This window comes from Scyliorhinus canicula, chromosome 1 (genome assembly GCF_902713615.1).
Source record: "Scyliorhinus canicula chromosome 1, sScyCan1.1, whole genome shotgun sequence".
NCBI lineage: Eukaryota > Metazoa > Chordata > Chondrichthyes > Carcharhiniformes > Scyliorhinidae > Scyliorhinus > Scyliorhinus canicula.
In genome coordinates this window covers 221,904,190-221,921,267 of record NC_052146.1, presented here as the reverse complement: position 1 = coordinate 221,921,267, position 17,078 = coordinate 221,904,190, and the positions used below count along the sequence as shown (strand labels likewise).

At 44.5% G+C, this 17,078-nt stretch overlaps 1 protein-coding gene across 4 annotated transcripts in view; it reads left to right on the top strand.

Moving 5' to 3' along the window:
- The window catches only part of snx9b (sorting nexin 9b), a 179,085-nt gene that overhangs the window by 69,972 nt on the left and 92,035 nt on the right, over positions 1-17,078 (top strand). For 3 of the 4 annotated variants that reach the window (XM_038808302.1, XM_038808283.1, XM_038808292.1), the window contains one exon: positions 1,500-1,704. In XM_038808302.1, coding sequence (XP_038664230.1) covers positions 1,500-1,704 — 205 coding nt within the window. The remainder of the gene's footprint in view (positions 1-1,499; positions 1,705-17,078) is intronic. The other variant, XM_038808277.1, reaches the window with a different exon arrangement.

Below are 17,078 nucleotides of genomic sequence, written 5' to 3'. Positions count from 1 at the left end.
TTCTGTTCAAACTGGTGCAGAACTTGTTCCAATCCTGTTTGTGGAATACTTGAAAATATTTTCTTTCTTGGCTTACTGTGGGTAATGCCAAGATTTGTCATAAAGGAAAGGTTACCTTTTCACAGCATATGCTGTTTGATGCATAAATGGCCAATTTTGCCATCCATTTACACAAGTGCTGTTGGATGTCACTAATGGGCAGAATTTTCTGTTTCGGCCAGCTGCAGGAAGCTTGGTGGGTGGGGTTCTTAATTTGCTGTGAGGCCAAAAATCAGTTTTGCAGTTCTGTCCTTAGGACTTTAAAGGCGGTGAGGGTTGAACTTCCCGACGAACAATATCAGGAACCTCTTTTGAATACGGTAACAAAACTTGCATGCTCATTAAAAGGCCACCTTGCCAGCCCCCATATCACCCCCACTTCAGTGCCTACTACTGAACCTAGATTCCAGAACAGAAGATTCCACCAAATATGGTTGAGTAAAGAGAAGCTGAAGAAGGCCATGGCCAGTTGTAGCACCTTGTTATTGTATTGTTATAATTAACTTATCGCGGAATTTGGGATTTGCTTTCCAGGTTTTTCTGGTGGTTTAATATTCACTGTACAGTACATTTTCTCACTCCGTCATTGAGGAAGCTTGTTAAAATATGAATGACCTTATGATTGGCAGTTATTAATCATGAGCATTATGGTTTTCTACATTATACTGAAAGCAGCAAATGTCTGACATACTCAGATTTTGTGGTCCATGGTACGCGAATTAAGTTCACAGTTCATTCTGTTGACAATTTCCAGAGCAACAACTTGCTGTCGGTGGGGGTGGGGGATGGAGTCCGAAACAGCACAATGTACAGTTCAGGGGATCTGTGTGAATGGGGCAAACAAGTGTTTTTTTTAACCAATCTGATTGAAGAATTCACACTGAGCCACAGATTCTAAAGCAGGAAGTGTAAGTTAGAATGTTTAATTCAATGTAAAATAAAATAAAATGGGAAAGAAAAATGAATAAAGAGAGATGAGAGACAAAAACAAATGAAAATTATTTTTAAATCTCCAACAATAATTAAAATATGAAAGAATGTACCTCTGCAGTTATAGAGCTTAATTTTAGTGCCAGAAATGTTGTTTGACAGTAATTGAGAAGTATGGTGCTAAAAAAAATTGTTAACATGTGAATAGGCAGGCTCTTCTTTCTGGTGTATTTTTTGGATATATGCCACAAGTTTATGCCCTTGGATATATTCCAATGCTAAGTCTAAAGACAGGACACTTGTGTACTCCAGAATATGGAGGAGCATGGGAAACAGGACAGAAACTTATGGCATAGGCATTTGCGCAAACATTTTACAGCACGTAGGTGGTCGCCAGAAGCTGCTGTCATATTTTACATTGTTAGCTTGAGAGATGGTGACATCAGCTATTTTATGAATATAATCGTATTGATTAATTTATTATGTTTCATAAATTCAGTAATTCTTGTGATTCTTCATTGATTTAATAGACAAACAACGCAGATGATCCCTGGTTCAACTGGAATACTAGTTCAGCTGGGACTTGGAGCGCGAATAATGCAGGTAACAGTGGAAATGCCTGGAGTGCGGTAAACTGGCCGACAAACACAGAAAGTTCAAATGCACAGAAAAGTAGCACTGCAGACAGTTGGGACATTACTGGCTATGGTCATCCACAGGCCTACCAGGGCCCAGGTCAGTGGCAGTAAACTTACAGTACAGTTCTCTAATGTTCAGACTTGCATCTGTTTTTAAACTAGATTGCTGAGGACTTTCTGCTGCACTGCTCTGTGTGTTTCTGTATCATTATTTTACATTTGTGTTTGAGGCTGCTGATAGCTTTAACAGATGAATAGTATAAGGGCATTGCCTGAAAATAATGACCTGTAAGGTGGTTCGGGGAGGGGTGAGTGGGACAATGATGCATGAAGGGTTTGTGTTGCAGTTTCACATTTCCATCAGTCCGTGAAGAACAATTGCTCTACTAAAATGCTGCACCATTTGATGTCTAGTGGTATGTTGCTTATGTAGCTAGAACGAGGATGGCTGTTTAATAACAAAAATACTAAATTATTAACATTTAAACATGTTCAGCTGTTGTATTTTAGTAGAAGCTTACATACACCATGAATGTAGTACTCACTCCAGTTACTGCATGAGAAGTCAGCAAAAGTTTCACTGTCATCTAACTGGCTTACTTTGGACATATATTTTAATTCTGCATACCTGCACGTTCTTTAGAAGCATTCCTCTGAAAAATAGAGAATTGAACTGTTGTAAACTGAACTGATCTATTTCCTGTGAGCTGCGTGTACATTTGTACATTGTCCAGTGCTATAGTCAAATCTAGAAATCAGTATACAGCTATGTTTTCAGTCTGTTCCCTTGCTTTACAGGGTCATTAGCTCCTACTTAAGCATTTTTTGCTGTGTGTCTCGTTCCTGACAAATCACCATATTGAATATCAGTAGGTTCACAATTGTTTTTTAAACCCAAAACATGAGATCAAATATTTTCAAAAATTGTTTTAATTGTGATTGCCTGGGGTGAATAATCATGGTAAATTATGAACTTGTGACTTCAAAAGATGTTATGTAAATATGTTATTAAATGGCAAAGCCTATTACTTCTCCTGGGCATTCACATGTATTTTATGCATACGAGCATACAAAATAGCAGTAGAAATAGGCCATTCAGCCCCCCCGAGCCTGCTCTGCATTCAATAAGATTACGGCTGGATAGTTTACCCTTTTGAGTTCCACAGTCCCATCTATGGCCAGTAACCATAGATTCTTGTTCGGCAAGGGAATCAATCTACCTCTGCCGTAAAAATATTCATCGACCCTGTTTCCACTGCCTTCTGAGGCAGAGTTTCAAAGTGGCACAAACATCTGAGAGAATAAAATTCTCACTTCTGTCTATAACAGCGACCCCAAATTTTAAATCTGGACTCGTCCCCAAGAGGAAACAGCCTTTCCATGGTCACCTTGACAAGAGCATTCAGGATTTTGTTTACTTTAATCAAGTCACCCGATATTCTTCTAAACTCCAGCGGAAACAACCACAGCCTGTCCAACCTTTCCTCATAAAACAACCTGCCGATTCCAGGTATCAATCTAGTAAATCTCCTCTGAACCGCCTCCATGCTATTCACACCCTTCGATGCACACCGTATTCGAGATGTGGTCTCGCCAATACCGTATATAACTGAAGTAAAACATTCTTTATGTTCAATACCACTTAAAATAAAGAATAACTTTGCTTTCACCTTATTGATTACCAGCTGTACCGGCATGCTTTTTGTGACTCATGCAAGATAACATTTAGATCCCTTGGAACTCTGCAGTTGTTCTCCGTTAAAGTAATTCTCTGCTTTTTTTATTCTTCCTGTCAAAGTGAATAACTTAGCAAGCGGCATGGTAACACAGTGGTTAGCACTGTTACTTCACAGTGGCAGGGTCCTAAGTTTGATTCCCGGCTTGGGTCACTGTCTGTGTGGAGTCTGCACGTTCTCCCCGGGTGCTCCGGTTTCCTCCCACAAGTCTCGAAATAAGTGCTTTTTAGGTGAATTGGACATTCTGAATTCTCCCTCTATGTACCCGAACAGGCGATGGAATGTGGCGACGAGGGGCTTTTCAAGGTAATTTCATTGCCGTGTTAATGTAAGCCTACTTGTGACAATAAAGGTTATTGTAAAGATCGTTATTATTACATTATATTCCACCTGCCATATTTTTGCTCACTAACTCAACCTATCTATATCTATCTGAAAACAGCTTGGGCGGGATTCTCCCGGAACGGGGGGTCCCAGCGGGACAGAGTGGCGTGAACCACTCCGGTGTCGGGCACCCAAAAGGCGCGGAATCCTCTGCACCTTCAGGGGCTAGGCCCGCCCCGGAGTGGTTGACGCCCTGCCAGGATAGGGGCTTGGCGCCCCGCCATCCGGCGCCGAAGGGCCTCCGTCGGCCGGCATGAGTCGACGCATGCGTGGGAGCGCCAGTGCGTGCTGGCGCCATCCCCGCGCATGCGCGAGAGGGTTCGTCTCTGCATCGGCCATCGCGGAGGACCACAGCGGCCGATGCGGAGGAATAGAGTGCCCCCACGGTACAGGCCCGCCCACGGATCGGTGGGCTCCAACTGTGGGCCAGGCCACCGTGGGGCACTTCCCGGGGCGAGATCCCCCCGCGACCCCCCAGGAACCCCGGAGCCTGCCCGCGCCGCCAGGTCCCGCCGGTAAGAGACCTACTCTAATTTACGCCGGCGGGACCGGCTACAGGCGGGTGGGACTTCGGCCATCGCGGGCCGGAGAATTCGGGTGGCCCCGGCGGCCATTGAGTCGTGCCGGAACCCGCCATTCTCCGAGGTGGGTGGTGAGACTCGCGCCGGGCCGGTTTTTGTGGGGGCGGGAGAATTGGAGGACGGCGTGGGCGGGATTCACGCCGACCCCCAACAATTCTCCCACCCGGCGGGGAGTCGGAGAATCCCGCCCCCATGTCCTCTTCACAGCATATTTATGTCCTCTTGACAGCATACTTTCCTACCAATCCCCGTGTCATCTGCAAATTTAGCTACCATGCCTTCGCCCCCCCTCATCAAAGTCATTGATGTGAGTTGTAAGATGTTGAGGCCCTAACACAGACCTCTGTGGGACTCCACTCGTCACATCTTGCCAATCAGGAAAAGACCCATTTATGCATATTCTCTGTTTTCTGCCACCCAGCCAATCTTCTGTCCATGTTAATATATTACCCCAAAAATTATGAGCTTTTATTTTCCTCAATAAACTTTTGATGTACACCTTAGCAGACCCATATCAAATCCAAGCACTGCATGTCTATAGGCTCTCCATCCATGGTACATGTTACTCCTTCCTATGGATTTGTTTACTTTGTATCTGAATACGCGGAGCATTCATAACAAAACATTTGTTTTGTCTTTTTTGCTAACTTTGTAACATCCAGTCTTGATTGTTGGTATATCTCTGTCCTTTCCTGCCATTCTCTGACCATCATTTCCTCTCTTACAATTTTCTTCTCTTACCATGTCTCTACTCTTTGATATCCACGGGCAGGATTCTCCGTCACCAACTACGGAATCGCAAAATGCAATAGGGAGGATTTTGACGCTGAAATCGTGGCCGGCGCCAGCTTCACGCCAAATCACAATTCTCCGGTGCCTCGACAGCACTAAAAGTGCGTTCCACTCGGCACAGTACATTAAATGCGGTTGGCATATCATTACCGGCCCTGACCCAGTATTCTTCGGGGCCTCCATGATTCTTCACCTCTACTGTGGGGAATTCCTGAAGATGCCGTTCACTTGTGCTTTTAAAAATTGTGCAACAGGCGCTGTGGCTGATTAGGGGGAGAGAGGGGACACAGAAAGTGTCTAACATCGCCATACTATTCTGACATTTGTGCCGCTGGCCTGGGTGAGGGGTTGCTTATGCTAGGCCCTGGGGCATAGCGGGGGATGGCCAGGAGGTGAGGTGAACTGTGGGGTCAGGATGGACGGGCAAGGAAACCATTGCTGCACTATACCAGGCAGCCACGCGGTTGCGCACGCCTCTGACTGCCCACTGTGAACCTAACGCCTCGAGTTGAATGGGTGCCCCCCAGGCCACCCCTCCTAGATACCCGTGGGTACTGGGATGGGCGCACTCCAGCGCAACCAGTGCCATCTTGTTGGCTGGGATGTGGGAAGTGGAGTGCTAATATGCAGCTGCAGCTTATCAGCCTCTCGAGTGTCAATTGTGACCCTGGTGAATCCGACACCGTTTTACATTGTAATCGATCATGTTCCACGTGGCGCCAGTGCTAGCCCCTCAACAGTCGGTGGATTGATCCAGGTGTGGCACCAGTTTTGCTATCGTAAGAAGTCCACGAATCCTGCCCGGCATCAACACTTAGTCTCAGGAACAGAGAATCTGGCCGCACATCTTTTCACATTTGATTCCTTCCCTCCACTATTTAGTTTAAGGCCCTTTCCACGTCCCTAATTATACGACTCAAAAGAACACTAGTCCCAGCGCGGTTCAGTTGTAGACCATCCCGATGGTACAGCCCCACTTTAATCTGCTGATGCCAGTGTCCCCATAAACTAAGAATCCGCTTCTTCCACACCAGTCTTTGAGCTATTAATTTTGTGTACCCCATGCCAATTTTCATGCAGCTTGGGTAATAATCTATTGAGGTTCTGCTCTTTATGTTAGTGCCTAGTTCCTCATTCTCTCTATGCAGACCCTCTTTCCTCTTTGGTACATGGACCACGACAGCTGGATCCTCCCACTTGCACTGCAAGTTCCTCTTCAGCCCAGAGCAGATGTCCCAAACCCTGGCACTAGGCACACAACATAGCCACCTGGACTCTCGCTCTTTGCTGCAGAGAACAATGTTGTTGTATGAGTGTCACACCAATAGACTATAATGATCCTCACTCCTCAACTGACCAGATAACACTTAGAGTTTCAGTTCCAGAACTTTATTTCAGCTATAGCAGGGGCTTAACATCTACTAGATGGCTTTCCAGCTCCCCGATCATAGGAAATACAGAGTAATTATATATTTACTTATCTTTCAAGGAATTAACAAACACCAATCAAAAGAATACATTTGTTTAGAAGTTATCTATGTCCATTCACAACTAATAATTAGGATTACATAAGGTATAATGTATAATTACCAATCATAAGTGGGGCATGTATGTTTAATTATATCGGCAAGCACACATTTGTCAATACTTATCTGTTAACTAATTGACGTGAGTATGATAAAGATATGTCTGAGCTGTGGTGTACCCTACTCCCCTTTCATTGTCCAGTGTTTCTGTAAAATAATCAATTTAATTTTTTGTGCGAACTGTGTGATTCCTGTCTCTCTACAATTATTATATTAAGGGTCCTTGTATCTGTAGACTGTCTGAGGTGAAGCAACTGGTTTCTCATTATTCGTTTTCTGTCTTTAAGAATTTACCAGCTAGCAAGCAGCAGCCTATGTGAGCCTGTTGGTTTCTAACCCTTTCAAATTCAGTCCCCCTCAATTATACCGTCCCCTATTACCACAGCACTCCTTTTTGTTCTGCCCCTACTTGAATGGCTTACTGTACCACGGTACCATGGTCAGTCAGCTCATCCACGCTGCTTCCCCCACTCCTTTCCAGAAATGATGAGAGAACTCAAACATATTGGACAGTTGTAGAGACTGATATTCTCGCTGTCCTGATTTCTGGATTCCCTTACCTGCTTCGCTTGGAGTCACATCCTCTTGGCCCTGATCGCTGACCAAGTCAGAAGACTCTATCCTAAGTGGTGTGACTACCCCCTGGTAAAAAATATCCAGGTAATCTTCCTCCTCCCTGATCTGTCGCAGAGTCTGCAGCTCAACCGCCAAAGTTCCTTGAGATGCAAACATTTACTTCAAATGTGTTTGCTCTGGCTAACAATGTTGTCCAGGAGCTCCCACATGTTGCAGCTTTGACGCATCACCTGTTCTGCCATCCTTAAGCTATTTGAATTAATTCGTTCATTCATTTATTTATTTTTTTACACAGAGGGTAGTGGGTGCCTGGAATTTGCTCCCGGAGGAGGTGGTGGAAGCAGGGACGATAGTAAAGTTTAAGGGGCATCTTGACAAATACATGAATAGGATGGGAATAGAGGGATACGGACCCCGGAAGTGTAGAAGATTTTAGTTTAGACGGGCAGCATGGTCGGCACAGGCTTGGAGGGCTGAAGGGCCTGTTCCTGTGCTGTACTTTTCTTTGTTCTTTATTATATTATGCACATATTTAGGTTGCATATTAAAATATATTTTATTAACGTTACAACCAATTTGTGTACTATTTTAAAGCTTAAGACTGGATAGGCAACATATACTCACCAAACTCCTTTCCCAGTAGTAGAGTAAGAATCAATTCTTACAGGGTGAGAAAGATAGAATAACAAGAGAAAACAAACACCACCTCCCCGCCTCTCCTTCATCAAACTCCTCCACTCATCAAACTCTCAGTTTGCACTTTGTTTCCTCAGCTGCATTCGTCTTCTCAGTTACCACCAAAGTGTTGGTGAAATATTCCTTTGGATTTCTGCTTTAATCATACGTGCTTTTGTTAATTTTCACTTAATTCCGTTTCTTGCAATCTATGTTTGCAGGTTTTAGCAACTTTTCCTGATTTTAATCAAAATATTCTTATGGTGCAATGAATTATCTATAGCTAGCCTGGAATATAAAAACACACTGTAAGAGCTTCTACAAGTATAAAACAAGCAGAAGAACACCAAAATTAAATGTTATCCCCCGAGAGAAATTATTTTCAGGAATGAGGCAGTGGCAAAACAATGGCCAATTATTTTATATATGTCTGCGCAGTAAAAGAGCAAATTATATGCCGAATTTGAGGAAAATCATAGGGCTGATAAGAGTGAGAAACTACATCAACAGAAAAAATATATTTGCAAAGATCAGGAGACTAAAAACTGGCAATCCGCCCGGACTTGATGGTCTTCTACCCTAGGGTTTGAATATTGCGAGCTGCAGAGATCATGGATGCATTTGTTACGATTTCCCAAAAGTCCCTATTTTCTGAACCGGTTCCAGTAGATTAGAAGTTAGCAAATGTAACATTGTAATTCAAGAAAAGCGGGAGCTGGGAAGTGGGGGAATTAGCCTGACATCAGTCATCAGGAAATATTGGAATTGATTATTGAGGAAATCAAAAAAGCACTGACTGATCATCCTAGATTTTCTGTGAGTCATTATAGTTTTTTGAAGGGGAAAGAGTGTTTGACAAATTTGTAAGATGTTTTTTCGCCCGTAACTAGTAGGGTGCATGCAAGGTATGAAGGTGGCAAATATGTCACTGACAGCCATGGCCTCTGGAGGCTGACTGGGAAGGTATTGGAAGAGGCAAGCAGAAATAAAAAGATCAGCTGCCCGAGAAGAAGGTCCAGAGAAAACCCCTCAGCCCACTGCCTTCTACTGCTTCAAATGCAACAGAGATTGTCAAGCCGGAGTGGGCCTTACCTGGTGATGTTTAACGTGCATTCACCACCACAATGCAAACCATCGTCTTAACAGACAGAAAGCTGCCACAGTCACCACAGCATGGCAGATGCAGTATAATGTGGATACACGTGAAGTTAGCCACTATGGATGGGGAAATAGAATGGCAGAGTATTATTTAAATGGTGATAGATTGGGAAATGTTGATGCTACAAAGTGACCTCGGTGTCCTAGAACACCAGTCACTGAAAGCAAGCATGTAGGTACAACAAACAGAAAGGCAAATGGTATGTTGGCCTTCATTGCTAGAGGACGTGAGTACAGGATCAAGGATGTCTTACTGAAGCTGCACAGGGCCTTGGTGAGAGCACACTTGGAGTTCAATGTGCAGTTTTGGTGTCTTTATCTCATGAAAGGATATACTTGTCATAGAGAGATTGCAGCAGATGTTCACTAGACTGATTACTGGGATAGTAGAATTTTAGTGTGAGGTGAGAATGGGTTAAAAGTTGAGTTTGGAAGAATGAGGGGGGATCTAATTGAAATGTATGCAGTTCTAAAGTACCCAATTCATTTTTTCCAATTAAGGGGCAATTTAGCGTGGCCAATCTACTTGCGCTGCACATCTTTTGGGTTGAGGGGGTGAGACCCACGCAGACTCCATGTGCAAACTCCACACGGAGAGTGACCCGGGGCTGAGATTGATCCCGGGTCCTCGGTGCCGTGAGGCAGCAGTGCTAACCCCTGCACCACCGTGCCGCACTGAAACATGTACAGTTCTGACAGGGCAGACAGACTGGATGTTGTTTTCTATGGTTGGAGAGTCTACGGTCTCAGGATACAGGGTTGGCCATTTAGGACTGAGATGAAGAGAAACGTCTTCACTCGGAGGGTGGTGAATGTGTTGCTCATATGTTAGATATGAGCAATTAATTAACCATGTCGAATCCTGCCTTGATTATGAAGTATGTATCCTGTATTCAATGGAATGGGGAAAGTAGTTGAGCTTTTTCATGTTCATTAATTAAATACTGGCCTCTTAAATATTATGGCGGAGGCTATGGAGAGCAGCACAAGCTGCTCCAAGAAAAAAAACGAAGTGGGGAATGGCCTTCTGCAAAGGCCATATCTAAATAGTGTGTTTAAGAAAATGTTATATGCTTGAACTTCAACAAAGACCAATGTTTGAGGCCTTTTTGCTTCACTTTTACCATCTGTCAGAGCCACAACAACCTGAGCAGGACAAGGAATGCATTGTTTGTGGCTGTCAAGGTGACTGAAGCTATATGCATCTGGCTCCTACAATGGTGATGCTGGAGATGTAAGCAACATCCCACAGGTTGCAGTAAAATGTCTGATAAATGAAGTAATTGAGGCTTTCAATACAAATAAAGCCAACTTCAACTCTCTCTTTCTTGACAGAGACAAGTCGGTAGAGAGCACAAGATAGTTTGCAACGATTAGGCTTCCCTATGGCTGCTGGGTATCATTGACTTCCTGCACATTACTTTGTGTTCCCCTCATGACATCTCTGCCATGTACCTGAACACACTCTGTATGCAACCATTAGTGTTCACAGGCAGTGGAGCATGCCGATTAAATGTCTGATATCCTGGCAGCAATCAAGGTGAATTTATTGTGTAGCAGTCTTCTGCATTTTAGCCACTATGTCAAGCTAAAGGGTAGCTACTTACGATTAGAGGTTATCCACTGACTACATAGTTCATAATTCCATATGCGCTTGTGCATAATAGGCAATGATTGAGAAACCCTGTTGCCACAAGAAATGAGCAGTCTATTAGCATCCTGAAGCAGCTGTTCCACTGCCTGCATTGCGACAAAGGACAAGGAAAGTACAGCACATGAACTGGCCCTTCAGCCATCCAAGCCTGTGCCAATCATGATGCCCTAACTAAAAGAAAAAGCCTTTGGCCCTTACTTGGTCCGTATCCCTCTATTTCCTTCCTATTCATGTATCCATCCAGATGCATCTTAAATGTTGCTAATGTGCCTACTTCCAGCACATCCTCTGGCAGCTTGTTCCAGCCACCCAGCACTCTCTGCGTGGAAAAACCTATCCCGCACATCTCCCTTAAACGTTCCCCCTCTCGCCTTGAACCTGTGCCCCCTTTTAATTGACATTTCCACCTTTGGAAAAAGCCTCTGACTTTCCACCCTATGTATGCCTCTCATAATTTTATCGACCTCTATCAGGTCTCCCCTCAGCCACCGTCTTTCCAGTGAAAACAATCCTAGTTTATTCAACCTCTCCTCATAGCCAACACCCTTGAGACCAGGCAACATCCTGGTGAACATTCTTTGCCCTCTCGCCAAAGCTTCCACATCCTTCTGATAATGTGGCGAACAGAACTGCACGCAAAACTCCAGATGTGGCCTAGCAAAGGTTTTATATAGCTGCAACATGATTTCCCAACTCTTGTACTCAATGCCCCGGCTGATGAATGCAAGCATGCCATACCTGAGAAAGGACGTATTGGCGCTGGAGGGTGTGCAGAGGAGATTCACTAGGTTAATTCCAGAGGAATTTAGAAGGATGCGCGGGGGGGGGGGGGGGGGGGGGGGGGGGGGGGGATCTTATAGAAACATATAAAATTATGAAGGGAATAGATAGGATAGATGCGGGCAGGTTGTTTCCACTGGCGGGTGAAAGCAGAACTAGGGGACATAGCCTCAAAATAAGGGGAAGTAGATTTAGGACTGAGTTTAGGAGGAACTTCTTCACCCAATGGGTTGTGAATCTATGGAATTCCTTTCCCAGTGAAGCAGTTGAGGCTCCTTCATTAAATGTTTTTAAGATAAAGATTGATAGTTTTATGAAGGATTAAGGGTTATGGTGTTCAGGCCGGAAAGTGGAGCTGAGTCCACAAAGGATCAGCCATAATCTCATTGAATGGTGGAGCAGGCTTGAGGGGATATGGCCTACTCCTGCTCCTAGTTCTTATGGTGCCTTAATTAGCCACCTGTGTTGCCACTTTTCGGGAACTGTGGACGTGCACGCCCAGATCCCTCTCTATGTTAATGTTCCTAAGGGGTCTGTCATTTACAGTATAATTCATACCTAGATTTAATTCTCCAAAATGCATCACCTCGCATTTGTCCTGATTAAACTCCATCTGCCATTTTTGCGCCCAAGTCTCCAATCTATCTATATTCGGTTGTATCATCTGAAAATCCTCAGGACAATCATCAACTCCGCTAATCGTCGTGTCATCCTCAAACTTACTAATCAGATCACCCACATTTTCCTCCAGATCATTTATATATACAACAGAAGTCCCAGCACTGATCCTTGCGGAACACCATTTACAGATCTCCATTCCGAAAAACACCCTTCCACTGTTTCTCTAACCAAGCCAGTTCTGCATCTATCTAGCCAGCCCATCCCGAATCCCATGTGATTTTAATTTCTGTACCAGTCTGCCATGTGCCACCTTGTCAAACGCCTTACTAAAGTCCATATAAACTACATCCACAGCCCTTCCCTCATCAATGTTTTGCTATGGAACAACCCTCCGGTACTCTGCTGAGTTGGTCTCAAGATTTGTCATGGTATGCAATATGCTGTACAATCTTGCCATCAGGGAGGAAGAACCCTTCAACCAGCTATTTGGCAAGGAGCTGAGAAAGCAGAGCGAGAAGAGGAGGATGAGGGGGCAATTGTAACTGAGACAGCTCCTTTCTGCCCAGAATCTGTTGAACAAACAAGTAATAAGTGGTGCCAGTAATCTCAATCCCCATTCTACATTTATCAACAGGCCACAGTCCTTACTTTTCTTCTGTTACTGATCATCGCATTATTCTCTTGCCCACAATGCAAAAATAATAGTCAATGCCAGATGCACATTATAATCCAAATTTATAAATTAAGCGATGCCATAATGCATACGCAAGTCAACTAATAATCTTTGTGCATTCTCTTAGTGCTATTCCATGTGTGTTTGCTTGTTCTACTGCTCCTAGAAGGTGCTTCCCCTGTGGATAATTGATGGCTGGTGGAAGGTTGCTGAGGAGACTGGAATCCTTGGAGGGTGACCACAAGCAACTCTGGGTGAAGATGGCAGCGACCTGGCTGGATGACAGCAATGACAAGGGCTCTGGCAGGGTTGTGATCAGAAATGTTGCTGTTGAGAGAGAACAACAGGTTATCCATAGAACCACTCCTGGGGTGATGTCTCAGCAATCCTATTGCTCTTGTAGAGCAGAGTGCTGAAGTGCTATGATGTCCTGGATGTCCATTTTGAATGGTGGTTTCCAGAACATGGTGGCAACAATCTGCGTTTGTGTGACAGCACTAAGTCATTGGGTGGATGCTGCCTTTGTTGCAAAAGAAAGCTGAGACATTGGTTCTCAAATCATTGTTAGGTTCTGCAGGTGTGCTGTGGAGGTTTTTGGTGTCGTAAAGGATGGGCGAAGAACTCTGTGACAATTAGTGCTGGACTGTTTCATGATCCTCGACATCAAATGCAGGCTCTATGGTCGGCTTTCCAGCTCATCAAGCTAGTTGACTATGTACACCATTCAACTATCTTCTGTTGTTTGGTCCAATAAAGTCATCAGTTCTGTCCTCAGCAGCTAGTGTGGTACCCCTGAGCAATCCTTCCCCTTTGCTCTGGCTCCAGCACACTTGTGCCTGGTGTTTCTCCACATGTAGATCCCACTTCTATGCTATCCTTTAAGTTCTGACTTATGACTGTGACTGTGTAATTGTGTGACAATGTCTTCAACGTCACTGCGAGTTATTCTTCCCCCACTTACACAAATTACAATTCTTAGGTGTCTGAAAACTAACAGGGACTAGGATGGGTTGTGATGAGGACACGGGAGAAGGTAAGAAGTGCATGCTTATACCAACAACAGATTCTTGGATGAGGGAAAGATGGAATGAGCGAAGGAGTATTATCATCATTGATTAATTCAACCCCACTCCTGGTGAAGGCCTCAGCAATGGCCCTTCTCATAATGGTCAACACTATCATGTTGTAGAATTAGATCATGTCGACGCATCTCTTCCCCCCTCTAGCCAATACCTTTGGCTATGCATTGCCTTTGTTAATGTGCCATTTTTGCCTACAGTTGGGTGGGAAGTGTGCCCTTGCATGTCATGCAGTAGATTTGGATGATATGACTGCTATGGTTGACCGTGTGTTCAAGATGTGAAATGTAGGTTTGAGACTTGCAGCAGTGTTAAGTGTGTCTGGATGTGGTCAGTTGTATGAGCTCTGATTGATAGGAATTGGGAGTGTGATGAATTGAGCAGTGACTGAGGCTAGTGATGCAGATGGTAGGATATGACATTAAAATATGTATTCAGTGACCGTAAGCACTTCTATGACTATATTCAGTTTCTCCTTCACTGCATCCATGGTTTTGCAGATGTATTCCTGATATAGCCTTTCTCTGCTGTTACTTGCCACTGTTTTCTGAGCAAGTGTCTTGAGGGCTCCAACTCTGCTGAGGATACATCACTCCTTCTTTCCACCACTTCCATCAAGATCTTCAGTGTTACATCTGGAAACCTTGGTTCCTGGTGTCTCACATGGGTAACCATTGTATTTATAAGTATATTTAATAGGATTTAACATTTTAGAAATTGATGCAACAAAGCAAAGTTACAAAATAATACCATACATAAGGGACAGCAAAGAAATTGCTCAACATACATGGGCACCGAATGGACCAGGAAAGCGACATCACAACTGACTCATTGGACAAGCCAGACTACTCTCATGACCCCACCACGGACCGAAGGAAGACTATGATAAAGTCTTAAAGACATGACAGGATAGTGCAAATCTTCCCACGCTGAGTTTCTCACAGCCAGATCAGGTGCACACCAACACAGATCCCTCAACCCCAGCAATCTCACAGACATCAGTAACCCAACATAGCCACCTCTTTCGGATATCAAACCCAACTGCACCCATGCAGAAGCCAAGATGGAAACATCTTACCCAGCACTAAAAAAAAAAGAAAATTGACGTGAACTCCAGCTCTAAGGGATTATGTTGGTACCACAATGAAATCTAACCCCCACCCAGCACAGAACATAACCAATAACAATCCAGTAAAATCAACAAGATAAAACTTTGAAACATATAGCTCTCAATCCAGCTTCTAAATCAGCAGGGCATATACTTGTGATACAGAACAGATTCTGGCTCTGGTTAGAACCCCTTCAGTCTCTGGCTGAACATCTTCAATTAGCTGCTTCAGCAGTCTTGCTTCAGCCTCTTCCTGATCTTCAGACAAGACTGCTCTGCTTTTAAAATATTATTTCAAACTCTCCTACTGGGAAAGAAAACTGTCTTTATGTGCGGTCTATAAACATATGGGTTTCTAGATCAGACTTCACTTCCAAAACCTTTTCTACAAAACTCTGTCTCTCTAACAGCTTTCTCCAAAACTGCCTCTCTCCACAGCTTCTCAAAATGTCTCTCTACCTTCCTTGGCTCCACCCAGCAATGACTTCATCTCCCTGAGATAAAAAAACAAATGATCTCTGCAGGCTGCAACGCAAATTAACTCTACGGGGATTTCTCCAGGCAAACTGGTATACGTTAACCCAGACTGAAAAACACATTCATTCATCAATTTCACCTGGTTTCTAAAACCACCCAGGTCCTGCAGAACAAAATTATTTTCAAACTCATTCTAACCCCAGGTTTTTAACCCTTAAGTTGACCACTACATTTATAATCCACTTTTCCTAACACCTTCCAATCGTCACAGTAGACCCACTCTGAAACAGCCAGAACACCGATACCAACCAGCCTGAACATACACAAGGACTAAACTTCACTTCTGAGTAGATGAGGGAAAGGCAAAGGCAACATGAGAGAGGACCCAACCTTTGGGGCCTCCCAGAACAGAAAGAAAATGAAGAAAGGGCACGAACATCAGAACTAATGACCTGGATAACCGGGAATCAGTATGCAACCTAGACCTCCAACCACTCGGGCAGCAGCCCAATACACACCAACGAGGAGGAGAGTCAGCCACCCATCAACAAGGGGACATCACACCTACCCCAGGGAAGAAATAGGATATCTACTAAGTACAGCACTCAGCCCATCACCAAATATCCACACACCTGGGGGCCAAACCTAGCTTCTCCAGTTACCCCCCCTTCCCTCCCCAACGTGCCCTCAAAGGCGTGCACTCCCCAATCCTCGGGGACAAGAGGATACTAACCATGGTACTGGGCTTGCCCTAACCCAGCACCGTTTAAAGAAATACTTAGGACTTAATCTCCTCAGGGCCTCCCACCTTATGTCCCCAAAACCTACACCTCTCTGAGCCTACACCTACCCAACTCCATCCAGGGAATGCACCACTCCCAATCACCGCAAGGAGGGAAAGGAGAAATGCTCTAACCCCAGTTAGACCGTAGGTGGGAGAAGAAGCACCATCAAGATGCTCCTCAATTGAGTATCTGGGGAGGAAGGGCTGACCCCCCCCCCCCCCCCCAACTCCTTCTGCACTGTAAATTCTATGAAATCTAACTCGCAAAAACACCACCATATAAGGGATACTCCAGGCCACCCAACTTCCCCGGATACAAGTTCCATTTCAGTCTGCGCTGATAACAGACGAGACACTCTATTAGCTCCAATAATACCAAAAACCGCTGCAGTGAGAGACGCATATTAGGGGAAAAGACAAACATGACCTGAAGGAAGAGTCACGGAATTCAGTCCTCCCCAGCATATCAAGAAGTCTGTTCGGCCAATGAAGGGTAATAGCACAGATTCTTAAATTAAAATTGAAAAGGCGATGCACGAAGAAAGCAAAAGCCGAGAGTAAAACAGGATCAACGAGTATTCTTCAGGAGCTCTCGAGGATTCCGAAGACAGATGCAGGAGACACCATTACTTCTCCCATGCTGCCTCACCAACACCCAGGCGGTCTATAGCTTTGGCCTCGGCTGGGGGTGACCATACCCTCATGACGAGTGTCAGGAATAGGACAATGTAGGACAATAGGACAATGATCGTTAAGCCAAACCAACCCCTGGCCTTGAAGACTGGACACATTGTGCTCCATCGAACC